General features: G+C 39.3%; 1 protein-coding gene across 1 annotated transcript; it reads right to left on the bottom strand.

Annotated features, from left to right (window-relative positions):
• Positions 1-636: 636 nt before the first annotated feature.
• On the bottom strand, positions 637-17,391 carry LOC103782115 (CTP synthase 2-like). The gene is made up of 5 exons (XM_008949859.1): positions 17,301-17,391; positions 15,187-15,242; positions 13,449-13,545; positions 9,958-10,102; positions 637-747 (listed from the first exon to the last, which is right to left on the bottom strand). Exons 1-5 carry the CDS (start codon positions 17,386-17,388, stop codon positions 678-680), a joined length of 456 nt encoding a protein of 151 aa, XP_008948107.1. The 5' UTR covers positions 17,389-17,391; the 3' UTR covers positions 637-677.
• Positions 17,392-17,591: the final 200 nt, after the last annotated feature.

Below are 17,591 nucleotides of genomic sequence, written 5' to 3'. Positions count from 1 at the left end.
ATGTATTGTGTTATGGAAAATAATGCAAGACTAAGATTCAGACCCGACCCCACAGAGATCAGGTAAAATATCAGGAAATATAACCTCCAGACTAAACAGAAATCTTTGGCTACCATGTTTACAGGCAAAAAAAACAACCAATCCCAACAGCACTTTGGCAAAACCAAACCAAAGATAACAAAGTTAGGATTTTACAGAATATGTTTGTACCTTCATTACTGCACAGATTACATCCAAGTATTTATCTTGGAATGCCTTCAATGTATCAATGCATCAAAAGCAATTACAGGTGAAAATGCAAAATAAAGTCACGTCAGTGTACTCAAGTGATCCCAACTTACAAAGTAACTAAAAGACTAAAACAATTTAAAAATGTTTTTTCATTTTATCTTCAAAACTTGACTTTGTACAGCGTCCTACATATAAGCTGTACCCAAAACACTTGGCAGACTTTAACAGCACAATTTCAGAGTTAAGCAGCAGAAAAGGAAAACAATTAAGTGCTGCAGGCAAGGAAGAAAACCTAAGCTCTCCAGTGGGATTTGAAACACAAGGGAGAATCAAGATAACTTTGTCTCCTTTTTAAGTCTAGAAGAAAGAAATGCCATACAGCAGTATCAAAACGAATCAGTTTACCTCAATAGCATCATCCATTTTTGTGATCTCATACAATCGTTTCAGCTCATTTCTGAATTAGGAAACTCTTTTTCTGGAGAGCTGTCATCGCTGAGGTCACTGTAGCTGTCACTGTTAAAAGCAATACACAGTCAGAAGGACCTAAAACAAGTATTTTATATCAAACCCTCAAACCCATGTGATGCGTATGACCAACACTTTCCTCAAATGTAATTAATTTCCAGAAAACTACTTTAAGCTCATGTTCAATTTTGGTGTTTTAGAATTACCTCCTCCTCTGCAGGACTGGGCTCAGTTTGAGAGTCTAAGACTTGAAGAGAAAAAAACATTCCACCTGGTAAACAGTATGTTCCATTTCTTTTTGCTTGGCTCCTACACTACATTTTACTACTATCATACTACAGAGTTTGCTGGTACTGCGTGCCTGTGACCATGATTTTTCCACAGTTTTCCCTGAGGTTTTGTCCCCTTCTGCTGTTTCCTGAGAGACCAATTTTCACGGAACAAAATGCCATGCAAGTGATCGTTTTACAAGTGGCCAGAACAAGGAAGCAGTGAAGAACAGGAATCACCACAGCAACTGAGAGAAAGAAGTGCCCACAAATCACATTTTCAGTCAGCTGTGATGTCTATTGGGTCTCCAGGTTTATCTTAACTCTTAAGTGCAACTCTTCAGAAGAACATCCAGCCTCAGCCTCCCCCTACTACACTTCACTTCTGCAACCTGTTGTCCGGGTACTTGAATCTCCCAAAATCAGAAGCCAGCAAAGTGAGCTCGGAAGACTGACAAGTACATTTGAGCAGCAGTAGATCTGGCCAGTTCTGTGACACTGCAGAGCACGTCTTATGGATAACACAGTACAGGTGGGGATCTCAGACCTTGTTTGTGTGGGTACCTCAGTGCCAGCCTTGGGTACTCACTCTACTCCAGCCACTGCATGCCTGTCTTGACACACCTCACTCATCACATCCACCTTTACCATCCACAGCCACCAGGATCTCAGTTACATCACGCTTCCTACCTCCAGGCACAATCTCCCACTGAGACATCAAGCACATCATCAGCCCGTGACCCACACAGACACGGCCTTATCAGTGGATCCACAGTGACTGTCTGCTGTGCAATGTTTCAAGGGCAACTGTGTAACCCTGCAGTTGGAGATCTTTGATTTAGATCAAATGTGCAACAGCGAACTAACTGCACTCAGTTACTGGTACTTGTTACTGAGCACTGCTTTGTAGCCTGAATTTCACCCTATCTTCTTCAAAAAAAAATAAAAATAAAATCAAAGAGTAAGTAAAACCACAGCCAATTTAATACGGTAGGACAAGAGGAGTAGCACCAACAATCATATTCTTAAATATCTACCTCTGACTGCTAGGAAAGCATCCCGCAGTTACAGCAAATCACAATGCCAAATTCTGTACAAGACAGAGCAGATATTCCAGTTGTTCTAACAACGGTTAAGACTTTACAGCATCCTGCCTTTTCTTGATGCTCCTTTCTTCCTGTAGGGGCACTTCTCCTACAAGGACAGGCTGAGAGGCTTGGAGTTGTCCAGCCTGCAGAAGAGAAGGCTCCAGGGAGATCTTATGGCAGCCTTTCTACAGGAAAGCTGGGGAGGGATTTTTCACAAGGACATGTGGTGACAGGACAAGGGGTAATGGCTTGAAACTGAAAGAGAGTAGATTTACATTCAATGTAAGGAAGAAGTTCTTCACTGTGAGGGTGGCAAAGCACTGGAAGAGAGGCTGCCCAGAGGAGCTGTAGATGCCCCCTCCTTGGAAGTGTCCAAGGCCAGGCTGGATGGGGCTTTGATCAGTCTGGTCTATTGGAAGGTGTCCCTGCCCGTGGCAGAATGGTGGAACTAGATAATCTTTAAGGCCCCTTCCAACCCAAGCCCTTCTGTGATTCTATGACATGCATGCTGTTGATGCAGTTCTTATGAAGTGTGTGTCGTATCAGGCCAGTGAGAAACGCTCAATCTGATCATTTCACCAGCTGTCAAACAATTCCACAGTCCAAGTGAGGAAAGTGTTGTTAACAGTATGATCAAGCATGCCAGATGCACACAAACACAACATTACCAATGTTGTACTTACATCTTCCTGAAAGTACCCATGGAAACATGGAATAAAAATTCAGTATTATTAAAACAGTTTTGCATTTCCACATCACAGTAAAATAGCAAAAATTGGGCATTGAACAGAGGGCAAACATGATTGGCAGAGAACTGCGTAATCTCATAACAGCCCTAGTTTGAGCCCAAATTCTTCAAAGAACTTTTTTTTTTCACCCTCCATATACAACACAGTATGGGAGACAAATGCTTAAGTAAAAATCCCCAGGGACCAATGAGGTAAGTGGAGAACGCCCTAGTTTCACCTCTTGAAAGGTGCTGATCCTCATCCAACACTCTCATCACGAGTCCTCCCCCCCTCAATGACACAGGTTTTAGAAGCATTCGCCCGTAGAAGCTGTCACATAATGCTGGATGCTTCTGTCATTTCACTGACTTACCACCCCAACTTCTCAGGCCTGTTTCCAGTTTACAGAAACTGAGGGTCACTTGGCTAGCCACTAGCCCAGAGTCTAAAACACTTACTTGGCCAATGACCATTTCGTTCCTGTTCCCACACTGCCCAATTTAATACAAGATTTGACTCCATATTCCCAAGAATGGCATTTGTCATCACATTCTTGACTTTTGCAGTAGCACCTCATGGTCTCCCTTACTTTAGGGCTGTCCCATTGGGTGGAAGTCAGTTTTATCTCTAACAGACATGACACAGTAGGAGAAAAAGGTAGGGGAAATACCGAGGGAAAGATCATCCCTGAGGCTCCACTCCGGTGACTGTCAGTCTCACAGTTTGAATAACTCTAAGCATCCCCAGAAGCTAGTGTGTTAACAGGCTCCAAGGAAACCTGAACCTAAGAGTTAAGCTGTCAGTAGATTTGAAAGGAAACAGGGACTCCTGAATCTTGGCATATATGCACCTGGGTGCTAGAGCTTCAAAACACTTTCGATGTCCAGTTCCTAACATTTACTGTGATATGAACTGAATTCAACTGATGAGTAATCTGAAGAAAAGCTCCAGGTGGTATTAACCACAAGTGAGTCATCAGCCTCTCTTTGGAATAAATGTGTGCTTCTTTCTAAATCGCACTGAGTTGCTACAGAGATATTAAACGCAAAACCCAAATGGCTATTTTGGGCTCACAGTTGCTAGCATTAAGGTAACCATACTTAAATGTCCTGGCTATGAAAGTGGTGGTTGTGGTAAATCAAATTAGCCTGGCTTTTCCTTTATGAAATGCTTTCTCATGCTGAGCCCTCAATGGAAAAAAACAACCTCACGTTTCCCTCAGCAAGTTTCCCCTCAGTTTGTGTACAAATTAATTAGTAATTATCTTGGGCAGGAACCTGACACCTATTTCATCTTGTTTGTAACAATTCTTCCAACAGTAGAATTCAACAAAAAGGAACCAGTGACCAGATCTAAGGCCACCACAGCAGTTCAATTCCATCTTTTTTTTTTTTTTTTTCCCCCCAGGGATCTGGAGTATAAAGATATGGCCAAGAGGAAAACAACAAAACTCAGAGTATGCAGTGTCACTGCATCTAGTCAGTCACTTCAGTCTTCAAGAATTTTGGGCACTTCTGTAGTTAACAGAAATAACTGTAAAATGAAATATCAACCAGTACATAGATTGCATTTCACTCTGCAGTGAACTGTAATATATTCCCTGACTGCAGCAAGTTCTGTTGAGGAATAAATTTCACTCATCCTCAAATCCCTGTCTCCTCAAGACATAACCAATAAAAGAGCTTTCTCTTGCATGTGCTGCATTATTGCTAAATTCATGCCCATTTCATGTCTCTCTGCTCCACTGACAGAGGCACCATTGTACTTTTCCTACGCATCAATCTAAAGCACGGAAAGAGGCAAGGTGAGAAGATCCTCTATAGGTATGATAAAGAAGGCAGTCAATATCTGGTATGAAGCTGGAATGGATCACCTTAGCAGCCAATCTCAGCTATTAAGAATAAGAAGAATTAAGACTGAAGATCACTTTAAACCTCTGTTTCTCAAACAGCTGCTCAAGTATTGTATGCTTTCAATGTTCTAAAAAACACAGGCAGCTGTAAAATAGGTACTCCTTGAACATTCTGTTTGTTTCATTTGGAAAATACAGATCAACATTTTGTAAAAAACAAAGGATTTGACACAGTTCAGAGGGGCTTCCTTCATCCTTTTTTTAATGTAGCATTGACAAAAAAGTCCTCTTCCAGAAATGTAAGCAATTGAAACAACTGTTACAGTAATACTTTTCCCTGCAAAGGCAGAAGCCAAGCTAAGTTCACTTCTTTCTCAATGCAAATTAAAGACAAATGCCATTACATTTACTACAGGCTACCGCTGTCTAAAATAAAGAATTGCTACAGCTTTTGAGAACCTAGCAAAAAGAAATCTGTCAATTATTGTTATTTATTCTCTGCATATAAAGCTGAACTATTAAAATTATTATAGTCATTAAAACATTACTTAAAATAAACGCATATTTGATTGTGCAAGTTAAAAATGCAGTCACCCATATTGCTCAGTGCATACTTTTATGATTGCCATATGATCGTAACAATGATCGCATATAATTTATGAACACCATTGTTACACGATCCTAAGCTGTCATGAAACATCATTTTATTAAAGAATCTCTAATTCACATAGTAGCACATACCTCAGACTCCTCACTTCCAACCTGCCAGACATCTGCACTCGCATAAGTGGATCTAGGAGAATGGTTTTATTAGGACCCAGCAGAAATAACAACCGAGATGCCAAAGCGCATCTGGTTGTTATAAAACCTCTCAGCTGAATCGCATGCACGGGAATCAATTAACTCAGCTTTAGACATCTTCATCTGAGATACTTAACCACCAGCTTCTTACAGCAATGGAGAGAAACAGGCATTTGTAGGGTATAATGCTTCTGACCCACTCAACCATTATGATGAGCTACTTGGTTCCCTTGAAGTGCATATTCACTTAGCAACCACAGAAAAGACTTGGGGTGGTTAGCTCAGAAGTGTCTTCAGTGTAAACATCTAACATTAAAATGACCAAGTAACTGCCACAACTAACCTTACTAAATTCATCACTGTGGTTGAGAAAGGATTTCCTTTAAAACTTTTTCTGTAGTTTTCTGTAAGAGCTCTGAGGGCACCAGTCGGTCTTAGTGGCCCTGACTATCCTCACCTGGGGTGTCCACCCATGAGCCCAGGAGCCTTGGCCCCCAGTCCTTGCCTGAGCTATGCACAGGCACACCTGTACCCATCTGCGTAGTCACTTGTTAACTGGGACTTACTGGATTGACTTCAGACCTAACTCACCACTTTGCACTTCTGCACTGGACTGGCTGTAGGACACAGTGGCTGTCACTGGAACCAGCTCCCTTGCCTTTTTTGGCAATTGTGGCACTCACTCCTGCTGGTGAGGACACAACCTCTACTAGTACAGTTGTTACCCCTGGCTCCTGGATGGTCATCTTATGTGCAGCAGCCCCTCTCGTGCTGCTCTCTTCAGTCTTCACAAGATTTCCTTCACTCTCCTCTGAAATGTCTGGATTGGACAAATGGCAGAAATATGATGCTGCACCAGATTTGTTTCTCATTGAGGACAATGTACAGGGGACACCAGAGACAGCCCTGCCTGTATTTCCTTTGTCCCTTGTACACCAGCACGTCACACAGCCTGCTTCCTATTCTGTTTGTAGGTGCTTGCACAAACCTGCCTACAGAGCTGGTTTGGGAGACAGCTGGACCATGTTTGTGCAGTACACACCACACGGGCAAATCTTGCAAGGTTTCTTCCTTTATGCAACACACCACTTTTGTTCCCTGTCTCTGAATGCAACTCATAAGTCATCACCTACTTATAACCTGCCCAGAACTTTAACAGAGTCCTCTGACTAGATGGCATCGGATTGGTGCCCTACATTAGCATATTCATTAATGACTTGCGAAAATTTACATCCACAGTAGTCCTATTTGCCCACACTTTCTCACCTAGGAACATCGTTCACTTCTTATTTCCTTCCATTTCCTCCCATCTACTGGATATTTGTGTTTATTTATCTTCAGCTGCTTACCCTCTTCCTCCAAAGAAACACATGATCTCATTACTCTCAGCACAGGTTTCTAAATTCCTTATATATTTTTATGTTTTTACTTTGTTCTGAATAGCGCTTTCAGCTCTTATTTAAATGATGTTATTTACAAATATCAGTAATGTACTGTTGCCTACTCTTTCAGGCCATTAATAAAGATGTTGATGGAGAGGAAAGAAGAAATAAAGCTTGCTGATGCTAAACTCGCTACGGGGAAAAAAAACCAGCAACATGTCTTTACTGTACATCAGTGGTTTTGCAATCCACACGACACTGTTCCCCAAGATAAGTCACCTTTTATTGCTTTTTCCAAATTAAACTCTGTAAGACTCAGTAAAACAAACAACATTACATGTGAAGTTCCCCTGTTTATTACTAGTTTTCTATTAAAATTGTTTTGTTTTTGTTTTGTTCTTTTTTCCCCTCTTAAACAGCAGCATTATTTGTGGGTATTCTACACACTCTGATGGTCTCCTGTGGTTCAGGTCTTCTCTGTTCTTTAAAATGGAACATGTAACCTCTCACCTTCCTCAGCTCCATACGAAGTGGTGACGGCAGTATTTCCATGGAAGGATTTTGAAAAGGTCATGATTTAAAAGCATTCACAAGGAACTGAAGTGCATGGCTTTGTCTGATGGCTAGGCACTCATGCCATATAGCACAGAAGGCTGAAACCACAGAGGCAAATTAGGTGCCCAACTACTAGTTCAGGTAAGTAACTCATCATTGAGTTACTCTGGTCCTTTGCTCAGTTCTTGACTGTCGCTGTACACACCAAAGATTCTGAGAACTAAGCATACCCCACAGGATACATCCCAGTCTTGAACCAGGTAATGCTCATGCCTATGTGTAAAGCACTCTCAGACTGTCTACCAGACTAGGACTCCCAAAAATTTAAAAGAAGGTTTATTCACTTCTATTTATTTAGGGCACTCTCCTGTGAGGTGTGATGCATCTTTAAATTTATTGTTTGCTTTCCTTAGAAGCCAGGGCTTCTGTCCAGGTGTCAGATGTTCTAAAACTGCATCCTAATTATGGGGCTGTTGAATGTTCTGGAGTAATGATTTCCTGTTGACAATCTCATGCTGAAATATGTATTTCCTTTTCTCTCGGGACTTATAAACTCCCCTTTTAGTGCTTTTAATAGCCTAGTTTAGGTAATCTGCTCAACTTGTTGGCCTCCAGAAATTCTCTTTCAGGTTACATCTTTGCTGTAGTCAACAGCATGACTACAATTCACGTAGGCAGTGCTGGATGACATGCACAGAAAATCCTCTCCTCAGATTTGTTTCAGTATTGTTCAGACATGCCTTAGCTTTACTGTTCAATGAAATCACTAGCATTGCAGTTTAAAAGATTTAAATTGGAAATCCTTTCCACTCAGCAGGTGGATATATTAATATGAGTGGGTGTGCTGTAATTACCACTGAAATTCCCTCCTGAGCATTCTTCCCTGCAAAATGCTCCTCTTTTAGGCTCAAAATGCTTTTTCTATTCCAATGCTCCTTCTCAAGACAGAGGGGTTTGCTTGATTGCTGTGTAACTAAATAAATGGTAAAAAATTCTATTTTTATATATAAAGTTTTGGGGTATGAATTTTTGAATGTTTAAATGTTGGTAGGAAATTATTGTATGAACATGAAAAAAAGAGCTGGTTATACATTTTTATTGATTAATTCAGTAAGTGTACTTGTTCAGTACTTGCTGAAACAAAGTCAAGGTTAGAAAAACATTTGCTGTAATATATAAAGGACTTTAAATTAGCAGGACACACACAGATCACTCATTCAAAAAAAAATAAATTTGCTTTATCTCAGAGAGACGAATAGATATACTTGTGGGAGGAAGCAGTAAAAGAAAGGAAACTGGGCCCTGGGAAACAAGATGAACTGTGAGGCAAAGAGTGCCCACAAGAGCAAAGGACTGACGATCACTGTACTTGAAGACTCCCTTCTGACAAACACCACCAAAATTTGACCTGTGTAAGGCACTGGCACAAATTTCAAAAGGTAGATAATGTTACAGTTGCTAATAACCATGTGTTCTGGTTCCTCAAATGACAACACCATGACAGACTAAGGTAATAGGAGTATTTTGATCAAGTTGTAGTTTGCATATCAGAGAGAAATTCTCAATGTATGTCATTGTACAATGGTCCAGGATGAGTAAAGATGAAGTGCATTTGTGAAAGACATCTGATACTCACAAGGAGCAGGGTACCAAAATAGATTGAGCTGGTCTTGGCTTGGCTATTTTCCATTACTACTGAAACCTGAATTAAACTTCTTGCTTAAGAAAAGGACCTCGTTTTATATAGAAAACAATGATCAAAGAAAGAAAACCCCACAAAACTATTAAGTTTGGTGCCTTTTTTAGAGGAAAAGCCAGTAAGCTAGAGTTGGAGCTATTCTGTGTTATCACTGTGATTTTTTTTCAAACAGTTTTTTAATTTTCATTTTTGTTATTGTCTTCCCTCCAAACCCTAGGCTTCCCTCTGACCTCTTTATTCTTGTTATTGTAATAAAATTGTAAATGTTACTGATACCATCAAAATAAAAAAGAATTGATTTAACACTGGCTAAAAACTATTACTGCATTCAATAAATTAAGAATTCTGTGTCCAAGGCAACTGGGACAAATTATTTTAGTTTGGTTGAACCATCTGATTTTGATCTAGATCCAAACCCTTCTGTAAATCTAAAGATATTCCATCTGTTTTGTTCAGGCCCATCTCTGGTAGATGACAATTATTTGGCTATTGTAAAATACAATCAAGGTGTTTTTGTTACTATCATCACTGAAATACAGCTAGGTAAGAATTGCACTTCATTGCTTGATCCTCTAGCAAATCTCCCTGTGAATCTAGCAGTAACGAAAGTTAACACAGGAGGCCACCAGCCATGTGAATTTACTAAAGGCTTTTTGCTTCTTTCTGCTTATAATATATGGATTTGGCCTAAACACAAATAGACTCTGAAAAGGAGGAAGTCAGGAACTGTGGTTACTGCTTACAGATAGTTTTACACCAGGGTTTATGTCAGGCACAAACAGGAACAAGTAAATCAATACATGAAAAACTCCTTCTCCTCTTCTGGACTTTTGAATTGAAGGATGTGATTGTCAAACTGCAGGCAAGTAAGTAAGAAAGATTACCTCGGAGACAATTTACATCCACGCTGCAGGTATGCATTGAGTGTCCCTGTTGCTGCTAGCAACAGTCCAAGGTATGGAGGCGAAGGTTTCATAGGTCTTGAGGAAAACTCTGGGTGGAACTGAACTCCCACAAAATACGGGTGATCTACAAGATAGATGTCAAAGAAAAGATAGTAAGTAAGATGTAGAATGATTGTTATGAAAAAAGTTTATTGAATATTCCACACAAGAATGATGAAGCCAGATCAGCATGTGTGAATTCAAGAGCAAGGTACCAGCATCCTTAACTTTTTCCACAAAAAGTAACCGACAACAGAGGCAGAAAGTTAGTAAGGCAAATTAAGGAAAAAAATCACCCTGTGATTCAACCTTAATGTGCACAATGATGTAATTAAAAGCTGAACAATAAACCTGTACCGACATGTAAGTGGAGAGGGGAAACAACCACAATGTCTACATCCATCATGTTATTTTCATAGTTTGGTTTCCAATATTTATTTATGCATATATATTCAGAACACACACCCATACATATGTGAGGGGGAAAATAAAACAGTTCCTAAAAGACCAAGCATTACCATACACCAACTATTTACACACTAAGAGATGGATATGAAACCAATATACAGAGAAAATTGGAGAAAGCAAACTTCAAATAATTAGGCCTGGAAGGGATCTCCTGGGACACTGAGTTATTGAATCCCTGTTATTGAATGCAGCTACTTCGTGTAGTTTCACACATAAAGGGTCAAGGCTCTGCTGTAACACCTCCTAGGTTTTTTGCTACCACTAGAAAGCTCTTCTGATACTGTCTCCTTTTGCTTAGAAACCTTTTCCTAATTCACAGGCCATCTTTGTTACAGCCAACTCATATCCATTTCTTACGGTGCTCTTCTTTCCTGCTATTTGGCCTGTGTGACTAAGGATGACACTTGTATGACATCATTCAACTCTGCCTGCTAAGCCATACAAGCCACGTTGCTTCATCTTCTCTTAAATCTCCAGCTCTGTTTCCCAATCAAAGTCCCTTTTTACTACTGCTTCTGTTACCCTTCTGTCCTCTTTGAATGGAAAGATGTTTTTGTACTTTTCCACACTGTGCAGTCTGTTCCTTCTTTGAAAGTTGTTTTAAAGGAGCTAACATTAACCATTTCTAGTGCCAGGACACTAGACAAAATTAACCACAAATCTCTTCTGGTTTAACAATTTCCAAAATAATGCCAAACATTCAAGGAACTTCTCTGCAGGACAGAATAAGTGATAAGAAGAAAGTTTGGTCTTACTTCTATGAAGAGCTACTGCTCTCCTCTGATGCTATGCCTTAAAGAGAATATGGATCCTCAACTTTACCCCATAACTTTTTTCTCTCTACCACACAATTCAAGTTCTTTAAAGCTGTAAGACAACACAGTGACAAAAGCATCAAATAACTCCTATGGAGATATTCTGCTTAAAAGCTTTGCCTAAGCTACCTGGTGTACTGTTACTTCCGTGCTTCTGCTGTAACCCACCTTCCTCTCTATGATGATTGTTTTTCTTTGGTAATCGCAGTCTCCTTGCAGCCCATTGTGAGATAATTCCAGGTTTTGCTGCTGCTTTTATTCTTTTCACAGTAACATGCAATTTAAAAATCCTGCCCGATTGATTTCATGATACTGTCTATAGAAGTTGTTTCACGCAGGGCAGACTAAATGGCCTCCCAACACCAGTACGAGTAACAGAGGTAATATATCAAGAACAAATGAAGCAAAGAACACCATGAAAATTAGTAGTTTATGAATTCACATATATCCTCTCTCAGGTTACTCTCTGTGGTGCAGTTGCTTGACATTTTAAGTAGGTGTCTATATTCAAACACTGGTTCAAAATTAAAGCGCTGTTCTTCAGCATACCATGGAGTATTAGGAGCATCATGTCACAAACAACAGTCCATATTTGAAGAATTATCATATTCTTATAACTTTGTGTTTCTGGGCCTAGAGTTTATCTTATCTCATGGCAATTAGGTTGCCAATCAGGTTATGTCACATAAGAAAAATCATCTTGTAAGACAGCCTGCATCTTCAGATGCTTGGTATTCATCTCGCCAAGAGTGACTTCACAGCAATGAGTTAATCAAAGAAACAAGCAAAATCAAAGGGGTTGTTTCTAGGAGATACTTTGTGTAGCATTCAATAAACCTATGCAGTGTAGCTCCTTTTTATTTCAGAACATTTTAGAAAAGACATGAAGTCTTATTGGGTAAAGTAGTCCAAATCTACCAGGTTTCCACAGTATCAAACTCTCATCGATCTCAGTCACTTCTGTGAAAGAAAGGAACTTGCTTTCTATTTAATTTTCAAAATTCTGGAGAGAAGGAGGCACAAATTGATGAGAAGGCACACTGGGAGGTCTCTAGTTCCAACTCCTGCTCAAACCAGTGTCAAGTTCAATGTTACATCAGGTTGCTGACAGCTTTGTCCGGTCAAGTTTTGAAGGTCTTTATCTTCAAGGTTAGAGAAATCCACAGCCTCCCTAGGTAATATATTCCAGTGATGTTTAATACTTTGGTTATACTGCATATATACATATTTCATATACTGAAGCAAACTGAACATGTATTAGTTATTGGGACTTGACTAAGAATATTTGAGGTTGCTTAGGGAGCAGACCAACATCATCGTGAAGCTGGTTTTGCTCTTTAAAACACCAACACAATGATGCGAGGTCCCTGATGACTGGAAAGAGGCAGTCACCATGCCCTTCTTCAAGACAGACAAAAACTAGGATCCAAGGAACTACAGAACAGTCAGCCTAACCTCAGTTTATGGCAAGATTATGAAACAAAACCTCCTCCAAGGCATTTCCAGACACAGGAAAGACAGGAAGACAACTAGGCATAACAAGCTTGGGACTAACGTCTTCAGATGTTCAGATGTTGGGAGAGCAGGAGCATACCTTTTATCCTAACCTTAGCAAGGCTTTTGAAATTATTTCCTAGCACCGAAGTTGGAAGCTATGGATTACAGGTAGATACAAAATCTGTTAAAAAATGGCTGGACTGCTGGGTTCAAAGAGTAGTGGCGAGTGCTTAAAGTCCAACCAGTACCATACTTGGAGATATTAAAAAATTGACTGATACAGCTTTCAAAAATCTGATTTATATTTGAAGACAGTCACGTGTTGAAGCAGAGGGTTGGACTAGATGACCTCCCACATCATTCTATGATTCTACATAGCCAAATCCCACTGAGCTAGAATTATGACCTTTTGTACAAGTAGCATGTATCACCCTGACAAGCAAATACACACACAATCCTTGAGAAGATTAACACTTCTCCTGTCATTCTCTGAACCTTCACCCACTGTAATACACAGGTGGGGTCAGTAGCATCCCCTAACAGGATCTTGGCTACAGCAGCTAAATATTGTGTCTACATGCCATTTAACAACCTACAGTTTACATGGTTTTAACAGATTCAGGAAGTACTACAGACAAATAAGGCACTCACTTTCCAGTTCAATAATTTCCATTCTGTTCCCTTCTGTATCATGGCCAACAAATTTCAAACCTTTCTCTTCAAAGCAGTGAGTCAATTCTGGGTTCACCTGAAATATTTAAAGTAATAGTAATTGTAGGTCTATTTATTTGTTAAATCCAAAAACAACAGTAGTTAATTGTAATGTTTTTAGTGTGCATACAAGAATGAAAAGAATTGAGAAAAGAGTTGGGAGTTTTGCTTTCTTGTTATACTCTTTGGCATAACTTTGTAAAAGTGGGCACGCTTTATTTAATAAAGAGATGCATCAGTATTTTTCAAACTTACTACATAACATGCTAAAGACTAAAGTCAGGGACCCTTCTGCTTGCTGTCCTCATGATTCTGAGCAGCTTGCATTCCTCATTTTCAAAATGTTCCACTCCAACAGCTGTAAAGACTGACCTCTTAGAACACTGCATTTCAGTGGTTATGACACAAGCTGTGGTTCAGCTCCTCCTTCAAACTGAGGAGCTCTGTAGTGAGCTGTTTAATTTCCTTGGTGATGTTCTAACCACTCAGTTAACACTCAAACTTTGAGAACCTTCACCACCATGATGTTCTCCTCCCAGCTTTTCCAGGAACTTTAACATTTTTTTCATCAGTTTGTAGCATGCATATATGTCACAGCTCAGGCTCCTCTGGAGATACAGTCGAAGTCAGGCCCGTTCTGAACTCTCAGAGATAACTCTAGGAGTCCAGCTCTTGCCCATCTCCTTGAATAAATGTATTTTGAATGTACACAGTCACCTTTGCTCAGATGTTCTCAAACAGAGCAGGTGAACTATATAAGGGGCCTACAGAGTTGGATGGTAAGAAGCCAATGATCTGTATTAGCCTCTGAGTTGTATATGCCTAAAGTCTGCCTATATTTAGGCTACAAAAGAATGTGCACTACCTGAACACACTCTAAGCCTTTAAATAAGCCAAATCAGCCACAGAGTACTGCATTTAAGGATTATAAGCCTTTCAAATACTTAACAGGAAGTCAGGTATTCTCTGGCATCACTCTTAAAGACCATTTTCCTAAGACACTGCACCCTCTCTACCACAGAAAAAGTACACTGCTTTACTCCCCACTACTGAACAATTGCACAAACACCTACGTGATACTGTGTCTAGTTTCTGGCCCTCAGTACAAGGAAGAGATTGACAAAATGTTGCGAGTCCATAGGAGGTCCAACTAGGATGGCTAGAGGGCTGGACCACATGCAACATAGGAGGAGAAACTGGACAAGCTGGATTTGTTCAGCCTGGAGAAAGCAAAGAGAGGATCTCATTGCTGACTTCAAGTATCTAATGGGATGGTATAAAGAAGTTTTGAGTCAGACTGTAGAGAAAAGACAAACTGCCCAAGGAAATGTCTCATTAGGTATAAGGGGAAAAAGGGTTCACAATGAAGTGGTTAAGCACTGGAACAGATTGTCAAAAAATGTTGTGGAATCTCTCCCTTCACAGAGATTCAAAACTAGATAGGACAAAATCCTGTGCAGCCTTATCTAATTTTGAAGTTGGCTCAGCTCCAAACAAGGAGTTGGACCAAAAGACTTGCAGAGGTTCCTTCTGACCTGCTATCTAAGCATTACTAAATTTTGGGTTATGCTTGTATAAGAAATCTCCCATTGGCTTTAAGTAGAACCATGCCTACCAAGAGAAACACAACTGGATTAAGCATTAACTGTTGAGCACAAAGTACATTAGCAGTGCTTACCTCATATCGATGCCTGTGTCGCTCCTCTACAAACATTTCATCACCATAAAGTTTCTCTGAATATACAACAAAAAAGAAATTAATGCTAATGTGTTACTTTAAAGCTGTTACAACTATTTCTTGTAATTTAAACCTCAAAAACATTTCACACAAAGCATAACAGGACACTATTCATCTCACTCCAGCTTGCTGGTTTTCTAAGTGATGACTAGTTTTTTTTTTTAATTTACTGTTACCTGAGTTTATTCAGTATTCACATTCAACATTCCTTGACGAGAAACAGCTTATGTAGACTAGAGTCTGAAGGCCACGCTTAAAACTAATTTAAATTGTAAAGCCCAAAATAAAATAAAAACTGTATGAGTGAACAAGCAACATAAAATCCCTTGAGGGTTTTACAGCAGTTGTATGCAAAGGTGCAGCAAAGTAGCATCTGTTCCATTTTAACACATTATGCATGGCAGCTGGCATAACACCTCCAATGACAAACAGAATATTGTTTTCCCCTGTTTTCCTGATTTCATTACCCAAACGACTCCTGCAGTTCTCAGAGCCCAGTTTGGAATAGTTTCCCAATTTGGAATTCCAGAGCAGCAGTGAATAAGTTAGACGCATGCAGTTAGAGGTAAAACTTTGCTCTCAATTTATCCTAGCGTTATTACGATTATTATCTTGCTTAGGGGTTGGTACAAAAACTAGACTGCTAAGATATCGAAAGACTGTAGTGTGATAGTATGAAAATTTTACAAAGCATGGTATGTGTGTTAATTCTAAGGAATCGCCTTTTCAAAATCCATTATCTCCATTCAAGTTTTAAAGCATTAGAAACATGAATCCTGAGTAAACTAACAGAGCTTTCTGGAGTCTTTGATAAATCTGGTGATCTAAACAGTCCATAATACTGGTCAAGAGTTACAACATATGTTAATTTTTATTAACTTTTACAAGAAGTGTTTAGGCCACATAACAATCTGTACATTGTGATATGCATATCTATACCACACCTAGGCAAAGTATGACCCAGGTCAGTCAGATCATTAGCATGAGCAATCTCTAGAAAGGCAGATTTTTCATTAAATGTGCATATGTATTACACTTTGGTCTTCTGCTGAAGTAGTTGTTAGTTTTCAAAAGCTCATGAGGATACATTCCATAAGTTCAATATAGCTAAATATAATATTATAATCATGCTACATAATAATATATAATAACATTATATAACTATACATGTAATACAATAATATTATAGAACAACATATAATATTGTTCTATAAAATAGTATTATATATCATTATATGATAACATTATATAATATTATATTTAATCAATGGACAAGAATCCACTTTTTACACAGTTGCAGCATCATTAATATTACTACTATGCAATAGAATGATTAATAGGAGACAAGCACTTCCTTGATTTCAAAACACACACAGATCAAACGGAATCATTTGTTCGATATTCTAGTTGCTTTTATTTTGCCTTTTGAAACATCCTGATACAGCAAATCATTTTCCTTTCCTAGTATAAATAATTTGCTTTCCCAAGGCAAGACTGCTACCAGTCTCGGGCTAGGCCTTGGGCAGTGCCAGATGAGAGGCTGGAGTTAAGCAGGGTCTGGCTAGAACAAGGATACAAACTGGCAAACGTCATCAAGACAAGACAGAGGTTACTGGTAACTCAAGGGAATGACGAGCAATGTTTAGGTCTGGCAAGAGTATGATGGGTAGGAGTCTGGGTGAGTTCTTCAGGGGTAGAACAAGAAGCCCTGGTTCACATGTCCGCAATGTGTCAACTGATAAATACAGGAAGAAAAAGCTCTGCTCTTCCCAAGAAAATAATGAATTAAACTACCATAACATGCATTTTCATTGAGATACCTCAACAGTCTCCTCATTGTTTATTTAAAGCACTGGATGCCTGTAATTTCTTTCTTTTCATTCTGATGCTGGGTAAATGTAGACTGGAATAGGATCAGTGTGAATGACCTTGGGGAAGCCATCGCCCAACTGCCTGCTTGAGGTCGCAGTCCTTCAACAAAATGTGCTTTGCCACTTTTGCTTTGCCATGCTACAGAGCAGAAGGCAAGTTGTAAGAGTAGAAATGTAACTTACTTAAAACAGAATTTTGTGCTTTGAAAACAGTCCTCCTCTTCCCCAGTCTCATTGTTCCACCCATATCTCCAGGATTGTGTTCTGGCATGTCAATAACCTGTAAAGAATAATTGTTTAAACACTGTTTTATCCAAAAAAGAAAAAAGAAAAAGCAACAGGTCAGATTTATAAACAGTAACATTATTTATTTTTTCTCCAAGCATTCTCAATTATGACTTCTCTTTGTTTTTTTCTAATGCTTTTTCTCAGTATTGACCCTTAACAGACTGAGGATAATGACTAACTGGTGTG

The sequence above is a fragment of the Merops nubicus genome, unplaced genomic scaffold (assembly GCF_000691845.1).
Source record: "Merops nubicus isolate BGI_N331 unplaced genomic scaffold, ASM69184v1 scaffold6591, whole genome shotgun sequence".
Lineage (NCBI taxonomy): Eukaryota > Metazoa > Chordata > Aves > Coraciiformes > Meropidae > Merops > Merops nubicus.
Note: the sequence above shows the minus strand (reverse complement) of the source record. Positions and strands in the feature narration are given on the sequence as shown.

Coding starts and splice junctions, on each gene's coding strand:
- LOC103782115 (XM_008949859.1), bottom strand. CDS start 17,388: ATGCCAGAACACAATCCTGGAGATATGGGTGGAACAATGAGACTGGGG. Junction 15,243..17,300: donor AGCACAAAATTCTGTTTTAA/GTAAGTTACATT, acceptor TTGTATATTCAG/AGAAACTTTATGGTGATGAA. Junction 10,103..13,448: donor GGAAATTATTGAACTGGAAA/GTGAGTGCCTTA, acceptor TCTATCTTGTAG/ATCACCCGTATTTTGTGGGA.